The following is a 16,413-nucleotide window of genomic DNA, read 5'->3' as shown; positions in this document are numbered from 1 at the left end:
TAAAAAGAGCTACTGGTGAAAAAGCCCAGGAAGAGGTGGTCCCACTACGCAGCGGCATCATCGCCCTTTTAAGTAGCGCGGAACTCTCCTCCCACCCTAGTGTTTAATGTACCGAAGTAAGTGCAAGTCACGTGAGGCTCTCGCGTCTGCCCCGCCCTAAAGAGGCGGAGCCTTAGCTTGGGGACCAATAGCTGGAGCAGCCTCCGGAACAGCCCCAACTCCAGACAGGAAAAAGGGGAGGAGCCGGGAGCTTCAGTAGCTGTAACAGCACTTCCGGACAATACGCCCCGCCCTTATCCCCCCGTCCCCTCCCTGTCGGTCCGGGTCTCCAGTGCCCGGTGGGCCGAACCAGCGGGTGCTGATTAAAGGCGCCGCAGTTGCGCCGCCGCTTTCTCCACCAGTCCTCCTCCCCGTCTCCCCGCCCTCTTCCCGTGTAGCGGGACCGGCCTTGATGTAGGGACACCACCCTCCGCCTGTCTCCGCTCTACCTCGAGAGTCCGGCTCACCGCAGACCCCTGCCCGCCGGCATCTCCACCCTGCCGGACGCACTCTGCTCGGAGCCCATTGTATCCCCTCGCCCCGGGCTGCAGACTCCGAGGCCAGACTGTGGCGGGAAGATCGGGGACCCCTGTGCGCCCCTCCAGCCGGTCCCACGAGCCGGGGCCCCTCCCCCGCCCGCCCTCCTTCCAAAGGCGAGGTAGCGGCGAGGGCGCCCTTCCCTCGCTGCTGAGGCGGAGGGGGCCGACTGACCGGCAGCAGGGACTCACCCCCGCCCCAGCCCCAGCCGCGCCCCCCCCCCCGCGCTCCCTTCCCGGGGGGACAGCCGGAGCCGTAGCGAGCAGAAGCAGGAAAAGAACTGCCCGGCGCGCAGATCATTTTTATCATCGAGATTATTATTAAAAGGGGGCGGGGAGCCTAGAATGCGGGGGAAGGGGCCAGAGACGCAGCTATTTTTATTAAACAGATTATTCCTGAAATAATAATACGCGCAAGATGGCTGAAGGTGGCCCTGATGAGAGTGTTGGTTTTTTTTTTTCCTTTTTTTTTTTTTTTTTTGATCTGAGGATAAAGCTCTGAGGCGACTGCCGCTGCGGAGACCCTGCCCGAAGTGCCCTCCCCTCAGTTGTGAAGCTTTGGGCGGACAAACGGACCCACAGACAGAGCGACAGGCGTGGGCCCGCCCCGGACGCGTCGCCTGGGCAGCAGCCGGGGGCCGCCGGAGCTCGCCTTTCTGCCGACTTCTTCCAATTCTAATCTTTTTTTTTTTTTTTTGGAAAGGACCGGGGTGGGTGGAGCAGAGGTGGAGAGAAATCGGGACTTGGCATTTTCTCCTCTCTCTCTCCTAATTTAAGGGAGGCCGCCAGCCCTCCCCTTAAAAAAAAAAAAAAAAAAAAAAAAATCCCACCGAGAGAGAGAGAAAGCCCGCTGCAGGACCCTCGAGCGAGCGCGCCCGGACCCCCGGCCACCGCGGCCTCAGCCAGGAGCCCAAGATGGCTGGGCTCTGAGGGAGGCAGCCTGCCCGGCTGGCTCGGCCCGGCCCCACGGCCGCAGGCTGGCTCCGACCGCAGCCCCTAGCCTTCCAGGCCGGAGCAGAGGCCGAGAAGAAAAGAAAGTGGGGGGGGAGGGGGGCCGGGGTGGCGAAGGGGGAGGGCCAGGGCGGGGGGGGGGGAGGGGAGGGCCGGGAGCTGAGCCTCCTGTTCATTAGCAGTTGAGAAAAATTCCTTTCTAGTTTGATCAATCCTTGTTTTCCTCGGCAGAGCCGAGGCGCCCGCCCAGCGCGGAGACCGAGAGAGGGGTCTCTCTGCGGCGGGGGCGACGGGCGCCCGGCCTCGGGGAAGCGCAGAAGTCACGAAGAGGGGGTCAGGCCGGAGCACCGCCGGGGCTTCTCCCTCCCTTTCTGGTTGGCTTTTTTTTTTTTTTTTTTTCCACTTCTCTCCCTCCCCCTTCCGTTTCTATTTGTGAAGGGAGGAGGAAGGCAGAGGCGGGCTGGTGTCTCTGGCCGGGGACTGGAATTTCATCTGAATGACTGCCCCTGCGCGCACGCAGCGCCCCGGAGTCGGCCCGCCTGCGCCCCGCAGCTCGCACCCGCACCCGGCCGGCCAGCCGGGGGGCGCCTGCGCCGCGGTCCCGGTACCGCCAGTTCGCCTCGCCCGCCCGCTCGCGATCTAGCTGCCCTCGGCTCGGCCGCTCCCGCTTCCTCGGCTTCTCGGACCCCGGACGCGGCGAGGGAGGTGCTGCGCGGGCGAGCCAGGAGGGAGCCCCATCGCTGCCGCCGCCACCGCCGCCTGAGGAAGTGTGCGGCTCCCGGGCTCTGTCCGCTGCGGGGCGCGCCCCAATGTCAGCCGCGAAGCCGGGCGCAGGCCGCGGGCCGCCGCTGGCCTAGCCGCGCGGACGGGGGCGGAGGCGGCCTCTTATATGGAATTTGGACCCCGGCGCTCCCCTCCAGGGCTGGTGTCCCGGCCGCGGCCCTGGCGCAGTCCGCCGCCTCCCGCTAGGCGCTCGGGAGGAGGAGGAGACGCAGCCGGCTGCGCGCGCGGCGGGAGGACCGAAGCTCCCTCCTCTGGGGGGCAGGCGCGCGGAAGGCGCTGGTGACTGAGCGACTGTCGGGGCTGCCTGGGTCCGGAGCTCGGGGCTCGGTGGGCCTGCAGCTGCACGGGACGGACCCGCAGAGTTGGGCAGTGGGGGAGGCCCTCCCGGGCCCCCTGCCCGCGGCCGCCATGGCGGAGAATTGGAAGAACTGCTTCGAGGAGGAGCTCATCTGCCCCATCTGCTTGCATGTCTTCGTGGAGCCGGTGCAATTGCCGTGCAAGCACAACTTCTGCCGGGGCTGCATTGGCGAGGCGTGGGCCAAGGACAGCGGCCTGGTGCGCTGCCCGGAGTGCAACCAGGCCTACAACCAGAAGCCGGGCCTGGAGAAGAACCTGAAGCTCACCAACATCGTGGAGAAGTTCAACGCCCTGCACGTGGAGAAGCCGCCCGCGGCGCTGCACTGCGTGTTCTGCCGCCGCGGCCCCCCGCTGCCCGCGCAGAAGGTCTGCCTGCGCTGTGAGGCGCCCTGCTGCCAGTCCCACGTGCAGACGCACCTGCAGCAGCCCTCCACCGCCCGCGGGCACCTCCTGGTGGAGGCGGACGACGTGCGGGCTTGGAGCTGCCCCCAGCACAACGCCTACCGCCTCTACCACTGTGAGGCCGAGCAGGTGGCCGTGTGCCAGTACTGCTGCTACTACAGCGGTGCGCATCAGGGACACTCGGTGTGCGACGTGGAGATCCGGAGGAATGAGATCCGGGCAAGTACCACGCACGCAAACACACGCGCGCGCTCCCTACCGCCCGGGGACCACCCCTCCAGACAGGCCAGCTCTGGTAACATCAGGCCAGAGGCCCCCTTCCAAACTCTGCTACCTTGAAAGTTTAGGGGCGGTGTCCTGGGAAGAAGCCTCCCCTCCCCCGCTGCTTGATACGTTCCTGCACCTGCACTCCTAGGGTCCATCTTTTGAGTCATTTCTAGAATTGAGGTGAGGGGTAGAGTTTGGGTGTTGCTCTTCTGTTGTGCGCGCAGCTCCCTTCCCCAGCCTTGTTTCTGTGGGCCCTATGGGAAGTCACCAAGGCAGTGACCCAGGTCCTGCTTCTCCAGCTGCTGTTTATGTAATGAGTGTCCTGGAGCCCCGGCTGTGGCTGACACGATCCATGATGCTGGCATACCAATGAGGAAGTAAACAAAAGCAGCCATGTTCCTTTCAAGCCCTATTGGAAACACACCGGGGGGGTGGGGTGGGGTGGAGGGGAGCTTCCGGAGGGAGAACAGAACTCTGGTATCTATCTGGAGGAGGCCTGGACTGGCCAGAGGCCCCGCTGAACAGTGTCTCAGCCATTCTGATTATTCCCAGTAGCCCGCTCTTCATGTGTGAGAATCACTGCCCTCGGTGAGCCTGTGTGTGTGTTGCCTGCGTCCGATGAACAAACCTTGAAGTATGTGTCTTCACCACCCTGAGCCCTTTTCTCCCAGCCCAGCCCTCTATCACAGCCCTCCCACATTTGGGGAGGGGAAGTGGAAGACGGAAAAAGAATCCTGTGGGTTTAAGGTTGAGCTGCCTTGCAATCTGGTTTCAGGCAGCTGGCTCCCCTGGGCTGCCGGCTGGGTGATTACGGAACCGCATCCCCTCCCATTGTATACACCCGGCGGCGGCAGCCAATGTCAAAACTGCCTTCCCCCTCAGGCCTCTGGGCCTGGCTTTGGAGCTGGACTGAGGCAATACTTCCGTCCCCTTCAGTGGAGGGGGGCTCCTCCTAGGTCCCTCCCTGGTCCCCTGGCTTTCAGGGTTGAGTCATACCAGAAGGAAGGGGTTGGCCTGAGACTGAGCCATCTCGAAGCCCCAGCTTGGAGCCTGGGTGTGATATCATGGGGGTGAGGTTGGGCTTTGGTTGGACCGGGAGTGTTTGCTGGGTGGGGGCCCCCCCCCCAAGGCTGGTCGAGGCCAGTGGGGAGCTTGGGTATGAGGAAGCTCTGAGCAGGGGACGGTTGTGGACGGGTGCTGTTTCCTGTGGGGGGGGGGGGGACCAGTCAGAATGAGTCACTGTTTAGCAATTAAAAAACATACACATACAACTAACAAAAGGCAGGAGGGCTGCCACAGGCTGAGGGCAGGGATAACAAATAAAATTTACTGTATAATTAGTTTCCATCAGATGGGCTAGCTCTGGGTTTTTGTACCAGGACAGGACCTCTGGTTTCTTTTTAAAGGAAGTGGAGGGGATGGAGAGGGGAGCCATTCTCTCCCCTCCCGGGGAGTTGGGAAACAGAAGCCCAGGGGAAGCTGATGAGCCCCTGGTGTCCACCCCCAACTCAGGGCAGGCAGAGCCCAGACTTTTCTCAGTATTGGGAAGCTGCTACTATTAATAAAGATGGAAAGGCCAGGAGAGGAGGAGAGAGCGCAGAGGCAGGAGCGCTGTCCAGTTCTCTGTCCTGGGATTGGCAGCAGAAAAAGTGACAGGAAGGGAAAGTCAGAGATGTGGCTGAAAGGAACCGGGGAGGGGGCAGCAGCCAGGGTGATAAGTGAATGTGTGCCTGCACCCACGCTTTTGCTCTTAACTGTGTCTGAGTGCTAGGGGTGCTTTTCATTTGGGTGGGGAGAAAACATAATTGTGCCTGATTCGGTAGTAGGAGGGTATCTTTAGATGTGTGTCTGTGTTTGCAGGCGTCTTAGACTGCTTTGCCCTTAAATGCACCTGTCTCTCATCTGTACATTTGGGGGCTGGGGAGGAGGGGGAGGTGGTTTGCCCCTGCATGCAGAGTGTACTCTGGGGTTCCCACCAGCAGGTCCCTGATCCTGGCTCATGGAAGGAGCTGGATGGGAAGGAAACGCTGAACTTTCGTCAGCAGCTGTGTGCGTGCATGTGTGTGCCTGTGTGTGTGTGTGTGTGTGTGTTCATGTGTTCATTTTTGCTCCTGGTGCGGGCAGGCTCACAAATAGTGGGGTTGCTTCAGGGCCAGATGTGCAGTTCTGTGCGCTCAGCATCTGTGCCCAGCGGCCTGAGTCTCAGCCCCCTCCTGGCGCCCCCTCCCTAGCCCTCCAGATTCTCTCCAGTGACCCCGGGGCACTGGAGTTGGAAACCCTTCAATAGGCCAGGGCCACTCACTGTGAGTTGGACTTTTTTTATTGAATGTGGAGGAAGAGGGGCCTCACCCTCAGGGGCCAGGAAGAGCTGTAGGGGAACCTGAATGGAAGAACCCGGTGTGCCTTGTCCGTCCTCCAGCCAGGGGGCGGGGCCTTTCCCTGGGCCTCTTTTTCCCTTGCCTGAGGGCCTCTGCTGACACCGCGGATGGAGAGAGCAACAGAATGCTCTGGGTTGTAGGAGCAGATGTATGGAGACCTGGGGCATGCCTTCAAGTACAGCCCCTCTTCTTTTGGTTCCGCTTCTGTCCTCCCCTGGCAGGAGGGGGCAGTGGGGGGGCCCGCTGAAATGCCCTATTGGCCACAAATAGGAAATGGATCAACCTCTCCCTGGTGGCCCCAGTCCCATACACAGAAGCACCCATAGGAGCATGGGCCAGTTGTCCTGAGCAGGGGCCCAGTGGGAAGGCAGGCCGGGCTTCTCTCCAGCCTGGAGGGTACCAGGGGACCCGGAGTCAGGCCTGCCACTCTGTTGCTCCACTCTGTCCTTGGGAAGCCAGTGTAGGCCCCATTGTCCTGAAGCCTTGGTATACACTGGGTGGGCCCCAAAGACCCCTCTGGGATGGGCCTAGACCCCTTTGAGGCCCTGAGAAGCTAAATTCCCATAATTGGGATATCCAGGTAGGTTGAGCCTGGCAGTGGTAGGTGGTGAAACCCTCTTCCAGCCCCCTGATTTAGGGGTTCATCTGAGCAATAGGGAACTGGGGTAGGCTGGGAGCATCCCTACCTCATAACCATCTTCAACCTGGAAAGAAAACCCAAGATAAGGCCTACGTACATGTCTGAGGAGCTATTCAGGGTGTCCTAGTGTGTATGTGAGTGTGTGTGTGTGTGCATGTGTGTGTTCAGGTCATAGTGTGCCTCTGTGGCATTTCTAGGACCCCAGATCAAAGCTGGAAATGTTGCCAGAACCCTTTTCCTTGCTTCTTGTAGGTTTAGTGTCGAGAGGAGATGTTCTCTGGGGAGGGACTGGGGATTCCACTGCTCAGGTCAACTTGGGGTTTGTAGCTGCTAGAGGTGAGGTTACGCCGCTCACATGGCCCCCAGGCTGGAGGGCTTGCACTGGGACCCGGGAGCGGATCTGATGGCTTGGCCCCACGTGTTTATCTGTGGGTAGGCTGTGGGAGCGAGGGGCTGCCCCAGCCCGGCCCAACTGAGGCAGCATCAGGCTCTGCTGCTCCCTCCTCCCCCGACCCTACTCCTGACCTCCCGGGTCTGGGGGTAGCTGGGGTGTGTGTGGGGTGCCCCTTCCTTGACGAGCCTGAGTCCGCAAGGAAGGTGGGCCCTGGGTCCCAGGCAGACGCCCAGGCCCTACCTCCACGCCAGGGTCCTGCTGACACAGCCCGGCGCCTGTCCCGCACGCCCTGTGGATTGCTCTGCCTCCCGCAGCCCTGGGTGGCCGTGCAGGCATTCTGTCTGCAGGTGTGTGTGCGTGCGTGCGTGTGTAACCAGCGTGTCTGGTTGTGTCTCTCACCATGTGACTGACTTGCTGTATCTCCCACGTGTCTCTCCAAGGAAGTACCGTGTGCGTGACTGACTTGGCTGCGTGGCGGTCTTGCATGTTGCTGTGGGGTCAGGAAGGCGTGTGGGCGCACGTCCCTGAGCGAGGCGGGTGGCCGCGTGTCCCGCCTGCCGGGTACCTGGGGCTGGGAGTTGAGTGGCTCAGCAGGACCATCCGCCCCGTGCTGCTGGCACGCGGCTGCCTGCTCCGGCTCTGAGTCCTGTGTGACTTTCTCAACTGGTGGGGGTGTTGTGGAGGGGCTGGAAAGAGGGAATTCACCAAATGGGGAGCTTGCTGCCCGAGGCAGGCATTGGAGGCCGAGGTCCGGGCAGGTCCTGCCAGGCTGTGTTGAAGGCCTTGTGGGTGGGCAGAGGCAGAAGGTGGGCCCGGCCTGGGCCCCTGCCCTGGACAGAGCAGGCAGGCCTGGCTGGCCTCATCGCTGGCTCTGGGAAAGCTTTCCTTCCCGGCTGGCCTGGCATTCAAGCCCAGACAAAGGGGGGCTTTCTCTCTTGCCTCTTTGTTCTGCTGCCCCAGAGCGCTGCTCTCTGCATGGCAAAAGCTAATTCCACTCTGCAGCTGGGAAACCTTCTCTGGGGTCTGCCGGGGCTTGTCTCCCAACTGCCGCTGCTCTCCTTACCCAGCTCCTGCCCTGCAGCCTCGGCTTTCTGTGTCTCTGGTTGCCTCTGCCCCCCACCCCAGGGGGTTTGTCCACCGGGTAGCCCGAGGCAGGGGCTGAGGCCTGGACAGGGGCGTCTAGGGCAGGCAGCAGCTGCTCTGAAACCAGGGGAGAGCACTCTGGCCCAGGGAGAGTGGAGGCCAGCGTACTCCTGGGAAGAGAGCTTCAGGGAGAGAGTCGGGGTTGGGGGGGGGGCAGGCGTGGCAGCCTGGGAAGGAGGCTAGGATAGGGTAGCCCTGAGCAGGGGTTGCAGCCCGAGTTGGAGCTGGGATGAGTGCTCTCCGGACAGGGGCCTGAGCAGAGAAAGGTGTGTAGCTGCCCAGCTCCCTCTTCTCCCCTGCTGCCTCTCCCTGCCTCCACCACCACCACAGGGGCTGCTGGTCCCAGCCCTGGCCCTGTTTGAAAACCTTGGTCCTGCCTCTGGCCCAGCCCCTGGGGCCCTGTTCCCTCCTGACCTTGCTTCTCTTCAAGGTTGACTTGAGGGTTTTATTATTATTATTTATTAACTTTTATGCAGCCTAGAGGCCCCCTGGCCTCACCCGTCTGCCCAGTCCAGTTTGGCGTCGGAAATACCAGCTGGGCCTGACCAGTTAGACTCCAGAGGGATGTGAGGCTTTCCTGGGGCAGGAACAGAAGGAGCTAGAAGTGCCCCCTCTCTGAGTCGGGAGGGGCACCAGAGGGAGCAGCTCAAGGCAGAGTCTGAAACCCTGGGCGGCAGGATGTTCTGGGGCCTGCTTCTCCTCCCTGCCAGGTGTGAGGGGATGGGAACGGAGTACCTCCGAGGCTTTCTGATGCTTCTGCCCTCACAGGCCCAGGAGCAGACCACAAAAGGCCTAAGGGCCAGGGCCAGGAGTGAGCAGGTTCCATCAGGGCGGGGTGGAGGGGGGTTGCTGCTGAGTAGAGCTGGGCCTGGTACTGTTCCTCCTCCCTCCTGCCAGAGGCCTGGGCCCTCCAGCCCCGCTGCGCCAGCCCTCGGGTCCCTGCTCTGCTCTGCTCCTGTACCTGCGCCCTTGAGGTGAGCCACAGTCCAGGTGACTCACTGCGGGCTGGGAGCAGTTTGTAAAGTGCCCCCCACCACCCTGCGTTGGGAGCCCATGCTGTGAATCAAGCTGGAAAATCTGGTCCTATCTCTCAGCTGTGTGTTTTTCCCAGGTGGGAAGTGGGGCCTCAGCCCTCAGCTATTTCCTGGACCTTGGGACTGAAAGAGACTGCCGGTAGTGGGGGGCAGGGGGCAGTCTTGCTTCCCGTCTCCCATCTTCCAGCTTCTCGTAACCCAATTCAGTCATTGAGGTGAGGGCTACGGAAGAGGCAGCAAGTAGATATTCCTGTCCCTTCCCCTAGTCTCCCAGTTTCCCAGTGCCTGAGGTAACAGTGATCCCCGCAACCCCCTGCCTCCCCACAGGTTTTGTCTGTAGCAGGATTAAGATCAGTGGGCCTCAAAGGAGAGCAGTTCTGCAAGGGTGAGCTGGCCAGCATGGGGCCCTGGGCCCCCCTCCCAGCCCTCCGTGATGACTGGCAACCCTTGGCCAGTTTCCTTCCCATTTCTGCCCCTGCCCCTACCTACCCCTGCAACAGAGACAGGAGCTCCATGGCCTCTGTACTGGGGGAGGGGAAGTAAAACCCAGCTACCTGCCAGAGAGTGTGGCCATTGCCTTGCTGCTGGGCATGCAAGGTCCCAGAGTAGAAGCACTGCCAGGAAAGGCTCTGAGAAAAGCCTAGAAGAGGGACAAGGCTGAGCTCCGCCCCTAGGACTGGACGGGAGGTGACTCTTTTGGCTCTTCCCTGAGGAGTCAGCTAAGAATTCCTTGAAGGGGTTCCTGGGGGGTGGGAGAGGGGCTTCCCACTGCTCTGGAGGGTGGGAGTGTACAGCCCCCTTCCAGGCCTCATGGAGAAATTGGTCTGAGAACCTACCAGGGGCTGCCTCTTTCCTGCCCCTCATCGGGCTGAGCCCCAGGTGTGTCCCTAATTGGATGCCGATGGGTTTGGTCGTGGGAAGTAGTTAGGCAGGGAGACCACGGTGTGTGAGTGTAAGACTGGGCATGCGGATATCCTGAGCACAGAAAAGACAAGAGCGGCCAGGAATCTGAGACACGTCTGGAGGGGGCGCCCTGTTCTCTGAATGTGGGTGCAATGCAGCCAGAAGGCAACAATTTGGGGCCAGTCTTATAGACCCTCATGTTCCTGAAGGGGAGTCCTGGTGACCTTGCCTTTATGGCAGGTCTCCCCTAATTGTCTGGGGCCCTCAGGGGGCCCAGCCTTCACTGTGTAGGGGCTGGATGCAAGTATGTGTGTAGCTGTGTGCAGCAGTCGCGTGAGGGGGGCCCGGGCCCAGATTGTTCTGGGCAGTGCTGCAGGGTCGCTGCCTGCCCTCCTCCTATAGCTATGGGCAGTTTCCCAGGAGGGATGCATGACTACCTCTTTCTGCCCCCCGCCCAGCTGTGTTTCCCACAGGTTCTGACTCTGAGGCTCACAGCAGACCCTGTGCACGTTGGACCTGTGCGGGGACCTGCTGGAAGGACAAAGCTCTGGGGGCAGGGCAAAGTCTCCTGGGGCTGGTTCTTAGAGGTCCTGTCCTAGGTCAGTGGTCAAGTTGTTGGAGTGGGAGCAGGGCAGGTGGACCCCCAGCTTCTCCAGATTAGAAGCTGAGAGCCTTCCCCCACCACCTCCTCTTGTCCCCCTGGGTCCTGGTTTTTGTTTCCAGGGCAGATACCAGCTCACAGCAAGGTCGCCAGCGCCCTTGCTGGACTTGGTTTCCCCAAATGTAAAATGGGTTGGAGGAGCCAGGAAGGGACGGGTGGCAGCTTGTCTCTAGGAAACCAGCTGGGCCTGGGTGAAGAGTAGGGGTCATAGGCTGAACTTGAGGGTCTCTGAGGCCCACACAGAGGAAGAAAAAGAACCACTCCTTGTAGGGTGGACACTGCGAGCCCCGTTCTGTGCCGCCTGCTTTGCAAACCTTACATTGTAGCAAAACCACGGCCTTGTTCAGTCAACCTGCTTGGCATTGGTAGGGAGCTGTGGCCCTGTGTGGCCTGGCCAGGAAGGGAGGTGGAAAAAGAGCAGCAAAACCTTATTTTCAGCAGCCCTGGAGCTTTCCAGGGAGTTGGGACCACACTGTGCAAGGCTGTCTATGGAATAGTGTTGTCGTGTAGGTGTTTCTGTGATCGTGGCGATGTTTGGTGCCTGTAGTGTCCAGTACCCGAGCCCCTGGCTCCGAGTAGCTAGTGACACTCGAACCTGAGGCTAGCCCAACTGGAGAACTGATGTTTGATTGAATTTATTTCCATTCACTTCAATTTAAATAGCCACATGTGACTCGCAGCTGCCATAACCGCACAGCACAGCGACAGAGGGGAGGCACAACGTGACAACCCACTGTCAGCCCACAGCACAAATATCAAGCATGGGCCATGGGAAGTTTCCTAGGTCGTTGGGCCTTCAGTTGGGCCTTGAAGGATGGACAGAGGGAGGAAGGAGGCCCCTTGTCAGCAGCGTGCAGGGAGCCTTGGGGACAAGAGAGCAGTCCACCTGGCTGGGCGAGTCAAGTTGTCAGAAAGCCTTTGTGGCCAAAGTGCTGGAAGGAGGGCATCATTGAGGGTTCTTGAGCAGGAGGAGACAGTGTTGGAAGAGGCATGTCTGGTGAGGACAGGCTGGGGGGAACAGCCAGGTTAGGCTGTTAGGAGATGGAGGGTTGAGAAGAAGAGCAACTTGGTCTGGCACCTTCCAGTAAAGTGGCCTTGCGTTCTTTGGAAATCCAGAGTCTCCCTTCCACCTGGGTCCGGCTGACAGTCTGAGAGAGCTAGCAAGGACTTAGAGGCCTAGCTCTCAGCATCAAGAGCAAAGGAAGGGGTAGCTGCCCTTGACGCCCCCAAGTGCAGTAAGGCAAGTATAGGGTGAGATCTGTGGACCAGGCCAGAGGGCCTGTATGACTTTGGAAGCTTGTTTGTCCCTCTGCATCTTAGGGGCTCTCATCTCTAAGATGGAGCTCCCCAGAGAGAGGCGGCCTGCCTTGCATGAGAACAGACCCTACCGCCAGATCACCTGGGTTTGTATCCCAGCTCCGACATTTACTAGCTGTGTGACTTTGGATGAATTGCTTAATCTCTCTGGTTTCCTCTTTTCTAAATGAGGATAATAATAGTACTTAACTCACAGCATTACTGGGATGATTAGATAAGTCTATACAGGAAAAGCACTTAGAGCAGGGGCTGGCCTGACCCTGCCCTCAGAAAGCTCATGGTTTAGATATGTGTGGGAAGTTATTCCAGGGAACAGGCTGGCCAGACAGCTGTCACCAGGCCCCTGGGATTGCGTGGGGGCCAGAAAGGGCTAGGTGGCAGAAACTAGGCCATCCGAGTCACTCTATAGGATGAGTCTGTTCTATAGAGGGAAGGGTGGTGCTCCCCCATCCTTGGTAAGGGATAGAGCTGCACCCCCCTCTGACGCCCCTTCCCCACCTGTCCCTGCAGAAGATGCTGATGAAGCAGCAGGACCGTCTGGAGGAGCGAGAGCAGGACATCGAGGACCAGCTCTACAAGCTTGAGTCAGACAAGCGCCTGGTGGAGGTAGCTAAGCCCAAGCGCTTGGTATGGGGTGGGGAGGCCTGGGTGCAGGGCCTCGGGCTGTTTCCTTATTTGGGCTAGGATCTATTGTGTGGTCGACTCCATGCCAGATCCCCTAGGTCAGTTACTCGGTGGATGAGTCCCTCCCGGGGCCTGGGGTAGCTGGCCCAGAGCCCTGTGCTACCAGCAGGGACCGAGCAGGTCAGACCCTGCTCTCGGGAGCCTTGGGCAGCCTCGGGGTGGGGGTGTCCCAGACTCTGCCATCCAGGATGTGAGAGGGCGGGAGCAGCAGCTGGAGGTCCCCAGGACTCACCGCCCACCCGCTCGCCCCCCCCCCCCCCGCCCCGTACCTGCAGGAGAAGGTGAGCCAGCTGAAGGAGGAGGTGCGGCTACAGTATGAAAAGCTGCACCAGCTGCTGGATGAGGACCTGCGGCAGACAGTGGAGGTCCTGGACAAGGCCCAGGCCAAGTTCTGCAGCGAGAACGCAGCGCAGGCGCTGCACCTTGGGGAGCGCATGCAGGAGGCCAAGAAGTTGCTGGGCTCCCTGCAGCTGCTCTTCGACAAGACAGAAGACGTCAGCTTCATGAAGGTGGGCTGGGGCCGGGACCGGCTGCTGGGCCCTGGGCTCATGCCTCAGTTGGAGTCGGCCTTCCTTGGCTCCCCAGCGAGTGTCTCGCAGCACTATGCTCACAGGGTTTTGGAGCCGGAGCCTGCGTGGCTTCGGAGCCCTCCCACCTCCGCTCTTTCTAGCTTCGTGAGCTGGGGAGTGGGTCATAGATGTGCCCTATGCCTGGGTTTCCTCACTAATAAAATGGGGTTCATAAGACAGAGCAACCTACTATCCTCCATCCACAATTCCAAATTTTAAAAGCCTCTGAACACTAATAGAAAAAATTCTGACAACTCATTTTACAGGAAAAATTGACCCGAACTCATGTTGGCAATATATGGTCTTTATTTATCTTGCTCAATACAAGGATTCAAACATTTGACTGCAGGAACGTTGATGTATTAGACGATGGTATCCTACTGGGGGTCATATGTACTATATAGTACAGGCACCATAGTCTCCTTCTAAAATCCAGCAAATTCCAAATTCCAAGACACATCTGGCCCCAAGAATTTCTGATAAAGGACTGAGTGTCTCTAACGTCTTCCTCCCAGGGGAGTTGTGTAGATAAAATGATGGACGTATGGAAATCACTTGCATGTTTCTCACATAGTAAGTACTCAATAAATGTCAGGTCTTCGTATCTTCTAGAAATGGAGACACTCCCCTCCCCCCTTAGCAGCACACTTTGGCTGGAATCAGATGGTCAGCCCTGCCTGGGGAGAGGGAGAATGGGGAGGCTCTCCCGTGTTGCCTTTCCCACTGACTAACTCTTTTCTCTCCCCCTAGAACACCAAGTCTGTGAAAATCCTGATGGACAGGTGAGCAGACGGCCACTGGCCCCCAGGGGAGCACGTTTGGGGGAGGGCAGGGAGGGCCAGGCCCACTGGGGGGAGGTAGGGCAGGCTCACCGGTGATACCTCCTCACAGCAGATGCCCCGTCCACTGCCCCCAGGACCCAGACCTGCACGGGCAGCAGCCTTTCTCCCCCTAAGATCGGCCACCTGAACTCCAAGCTCTTCCTGAATGAGGTGGCCAAGAAGGAGAAGCAGCTGCGGAAGATGCTAGAAGGTGAGGGTGGTATCCTCAATGGAAAAGAGAGAGCCCTTTGGGCAGGGAGGAATGCCAGAGCCTTCTCTCTGAGAGGCAGCATGGCCTAGTCAGATAGACTTTTCTTCCTATCCTGGCTTTGCCACTTCTAGCTATTTGGACCTTGGGAAAAGCCATCTTACCTCCCTAAACTTCAGTTTCTTCAGCTGTAAAATGGGCATAATAACAGTATCCACCTGCTAATGGGGTAGGCAGCATTGACCAAGACAGTGCATGATGTGATGAGCTTGCTTCTATAGATAGAAAGTGGGGAGAGGAGGCCTGGGTTGCTTGGGATGGGAGCTTTGGCGACTTTTGCCCCAAACTCTCCGCAGGCCCCTTCAGCACACCGGTGCCCTTCCTGCAGAGCGTCCCCCTGTACCCTTGTGGCGTGAGCAGCTCTGGGGCGGAAAAGCGCAAGCACTCAACGGCCTTCCCTGAGGCCAGTTTCCTAGAGACGTCGTCAGGCCCCGTGGGCAGCCAGTATGGGGCAGCGGGCACAGCCAGCGGCGAGGGCCAGTCAGGGCAGCCCCTGGGGCCCTGCAGCTCCACGCAGCACTTGGTGGCTCTGCCGGGCGGCGCCCAACCAGTGCATTCAAGTCCTGTGTTCCCCCCATCACAGTATCCCAATGGCTCCGCCACCCAGCAGCCCATGCTCCCCCAGTATGGCGGCCGCAAGATTCTCGTCTGTTCTGTGGACAACTGTTACTGTTCTTCCGTGGCCAACCATGGTGGCCACCAGCCCTACCCCCGCTCCGGCCACTTTCCCTGGACAGTGCCCTCACAGGAGTACTCACACCCGCTCCCGCCCACACCCTCCGTCCCCCAGTCCCTTCCTGGCCTGGCGGTCAGAGACTGGCTCGACGCCTCCCAGCAGCCTGGCCACCAGGATTTCTACAGGGTGTATGGGCAGCCGTCCACCAAACACTACGTGACGAGCTAACGCCGCGCAGGCAGTGGGGTGCTGGGGAATCCCCCCCCCCAGCCCCCCAGTGGCTCGGGAATTACGCATCCAGAGACCTGCCCTTCTACCTTCCTGTCTTCCCTCCCTTCCTCCTTCGTTCCCCCCAAGTCTTTTCCTTTTGGATTTTGTTTTGTTTGGGGCTTTGTTTTTGATTTTTTTTTTTTTTTTTTTTTTTAATGAATCTCCTGGACGCAGAGGTGACAGTGAGAGCTGACCTGGGCTGGGCTGCAGGTGGCCCAGGAGTTGGGAAAACGTCTACTTCAAGGCATTGAGCTCTCTCTCTGTCTCTCCTTTTTTCTCCCACTCCTTTCCCTTCCTACCCCTGTGGCTGGAAGGAGCCTCAGTTTCCCCTGAAGCCTTGGGGGATCCAGCCCTCCTCACCCAGCCCTGGGAGGAAGGACCAGTGGTGCCCACTGGCCTGCTTCTCCTCTCATTTTTCTTTTGGGCAGTTTGATCACTGACTGAGCAAGAAATGACCTATAGATTGTGGGGCTTTTTTTTTTTTTTTTTTAAACCAAGAATGATTTCTCCTGCTTCCTTCTTCTCAACATCCTCCCAGATGGAGTTCAAAGGCCACTTCTCAAGCAGCTTTTGGCACCTTCAGCCTCAGAGTGGAATCTTAAAGACAGGAACCCCATGTCCAGGAAAGGGGAAAAGGAACTTTGCCAATGATAGTGACCACAGCAAAAGCAAATAATAATAATATTAATAATAATAAAGAGAAATAAAAGAAATAATAAAATAAAAAACCATAGCACAGCCCTCGTTGAGGTCAGTGGGGGAGGAGCGGCTGTCCTGAGTTGGGTCCTTGCCTGGATTTTGACACAGCAACTTCCTGTAGTGAGCACTTTGTATGAATCGTGGACTTCCTGTTCTCAAGGCGCAGGTATTTATTCTGTAATCTGTCTAGAGCACACACCGAAAGCCAACCTTCTAATAAACGTAATGGCGCAGTCCCACTCCCTGCCTCGCCTCTTACCCCTCACTCCCCCAGGCCTAGGGTCTTCAGGTGTTGGTTCAAGAAAGGGCACCGAGGGATGGAAGCCCCTGACTTCCTCGCCTTGGTTCTGTGCTCCGTCTAGACAGTTCGAGGCCTGTGAATATCAATTCGTCAGGCACTAACTACATCTCCTGTCAACCTTGGATTCATTTGACAAATATTTGCTGAGCGAGGGCCTCCCAGGCCCAGCCCCCTGCTTCATAGGTCCTGGCATCTCTTTGAGGTTCTGCCAGCATGTTCTTAGCTAGAATAGACAAAGGAAGAAATACCTTTCTGTGAGTCTTGCAAAATTACCTGCTTCAGTCTACAAATATTTAATGAGCACATGCTAAGTGCCAGAC

General features: G+C 58.9%; 1 protein-coding gene across 1 annotated transcript; it reads left to right on the top strand.

Annotated features, from left to right (window-relative positions):
• Positions 1-1,664: 1,664 nt before the first annotated feature.
• TRIM8 (tripartite motif containing 8) lies at positions 1,665-15,586 on the top strand. The gene is made up of 6 exons (XM_032881278.1): positions 1,665-3,287; positions 12,316-12,411; positions 12,765-12,998; positions 13,809-13,840; positions 13,975-14,090; positions 14,444-15,586. Exons 1-6 carry the CDS (start codon positions 2,718-2,720, stop codon positions 15,049-15,051), a joined length of 1,656 nt encoding a protein of 551 aa, XP_032737169.1. The 5' UTR covers positions 1,665-2,717; the 3' UTR covers positions 15,052-15,586.
• Positions 15,587-16,413: the final 827 nt, after the last annotated feature.

This window comes from Lontra canadensis, unplaced genomic scaffold (assembly GCF_010015895.1).
Source record: "Lontra canadensis isolate GAN:19392208 unplaced genomic scaffold, GSC_riverotter_1.0 scaffold3, whole genome shotgun sequence".
In the NCBI taxonomy this organism is placed as follows: Eukaryota; Metazoa; Chordata; class Mammalia; order Carnivora; family Mustelidae; genus Lontra; species Lontra canadensis.
This window is presented reverse-complemented; position numbering and strand designations above follow the sequence as displayed.

Excerpts from the sequence above, each read along its gene's own strand:
- TRIM8 (XM_032881278.1), top strand. The coding sequence starts at position 2,718 with ATGGCGGAGAATTGGAAGAACTGCTTCGAGGAGGAGCTCATCTGCCCC. Across the intron at positions 12,412-12,764 it reads CAGACAAGCGCCTGGTGGAG|GAGAAGGTGAGCCAGCTGAA; the intron begins GTAGCTAAGCCC and ends CCGTACCTGCAG. Across the intron at positions 12,999-13,808 it reads AAGACGTCAGCTTCATGAAG|AACACCAAGTCTGTGAAAAT; the intron begins GTGGGCTGGGGC and ends CTCTCCCCCTAG.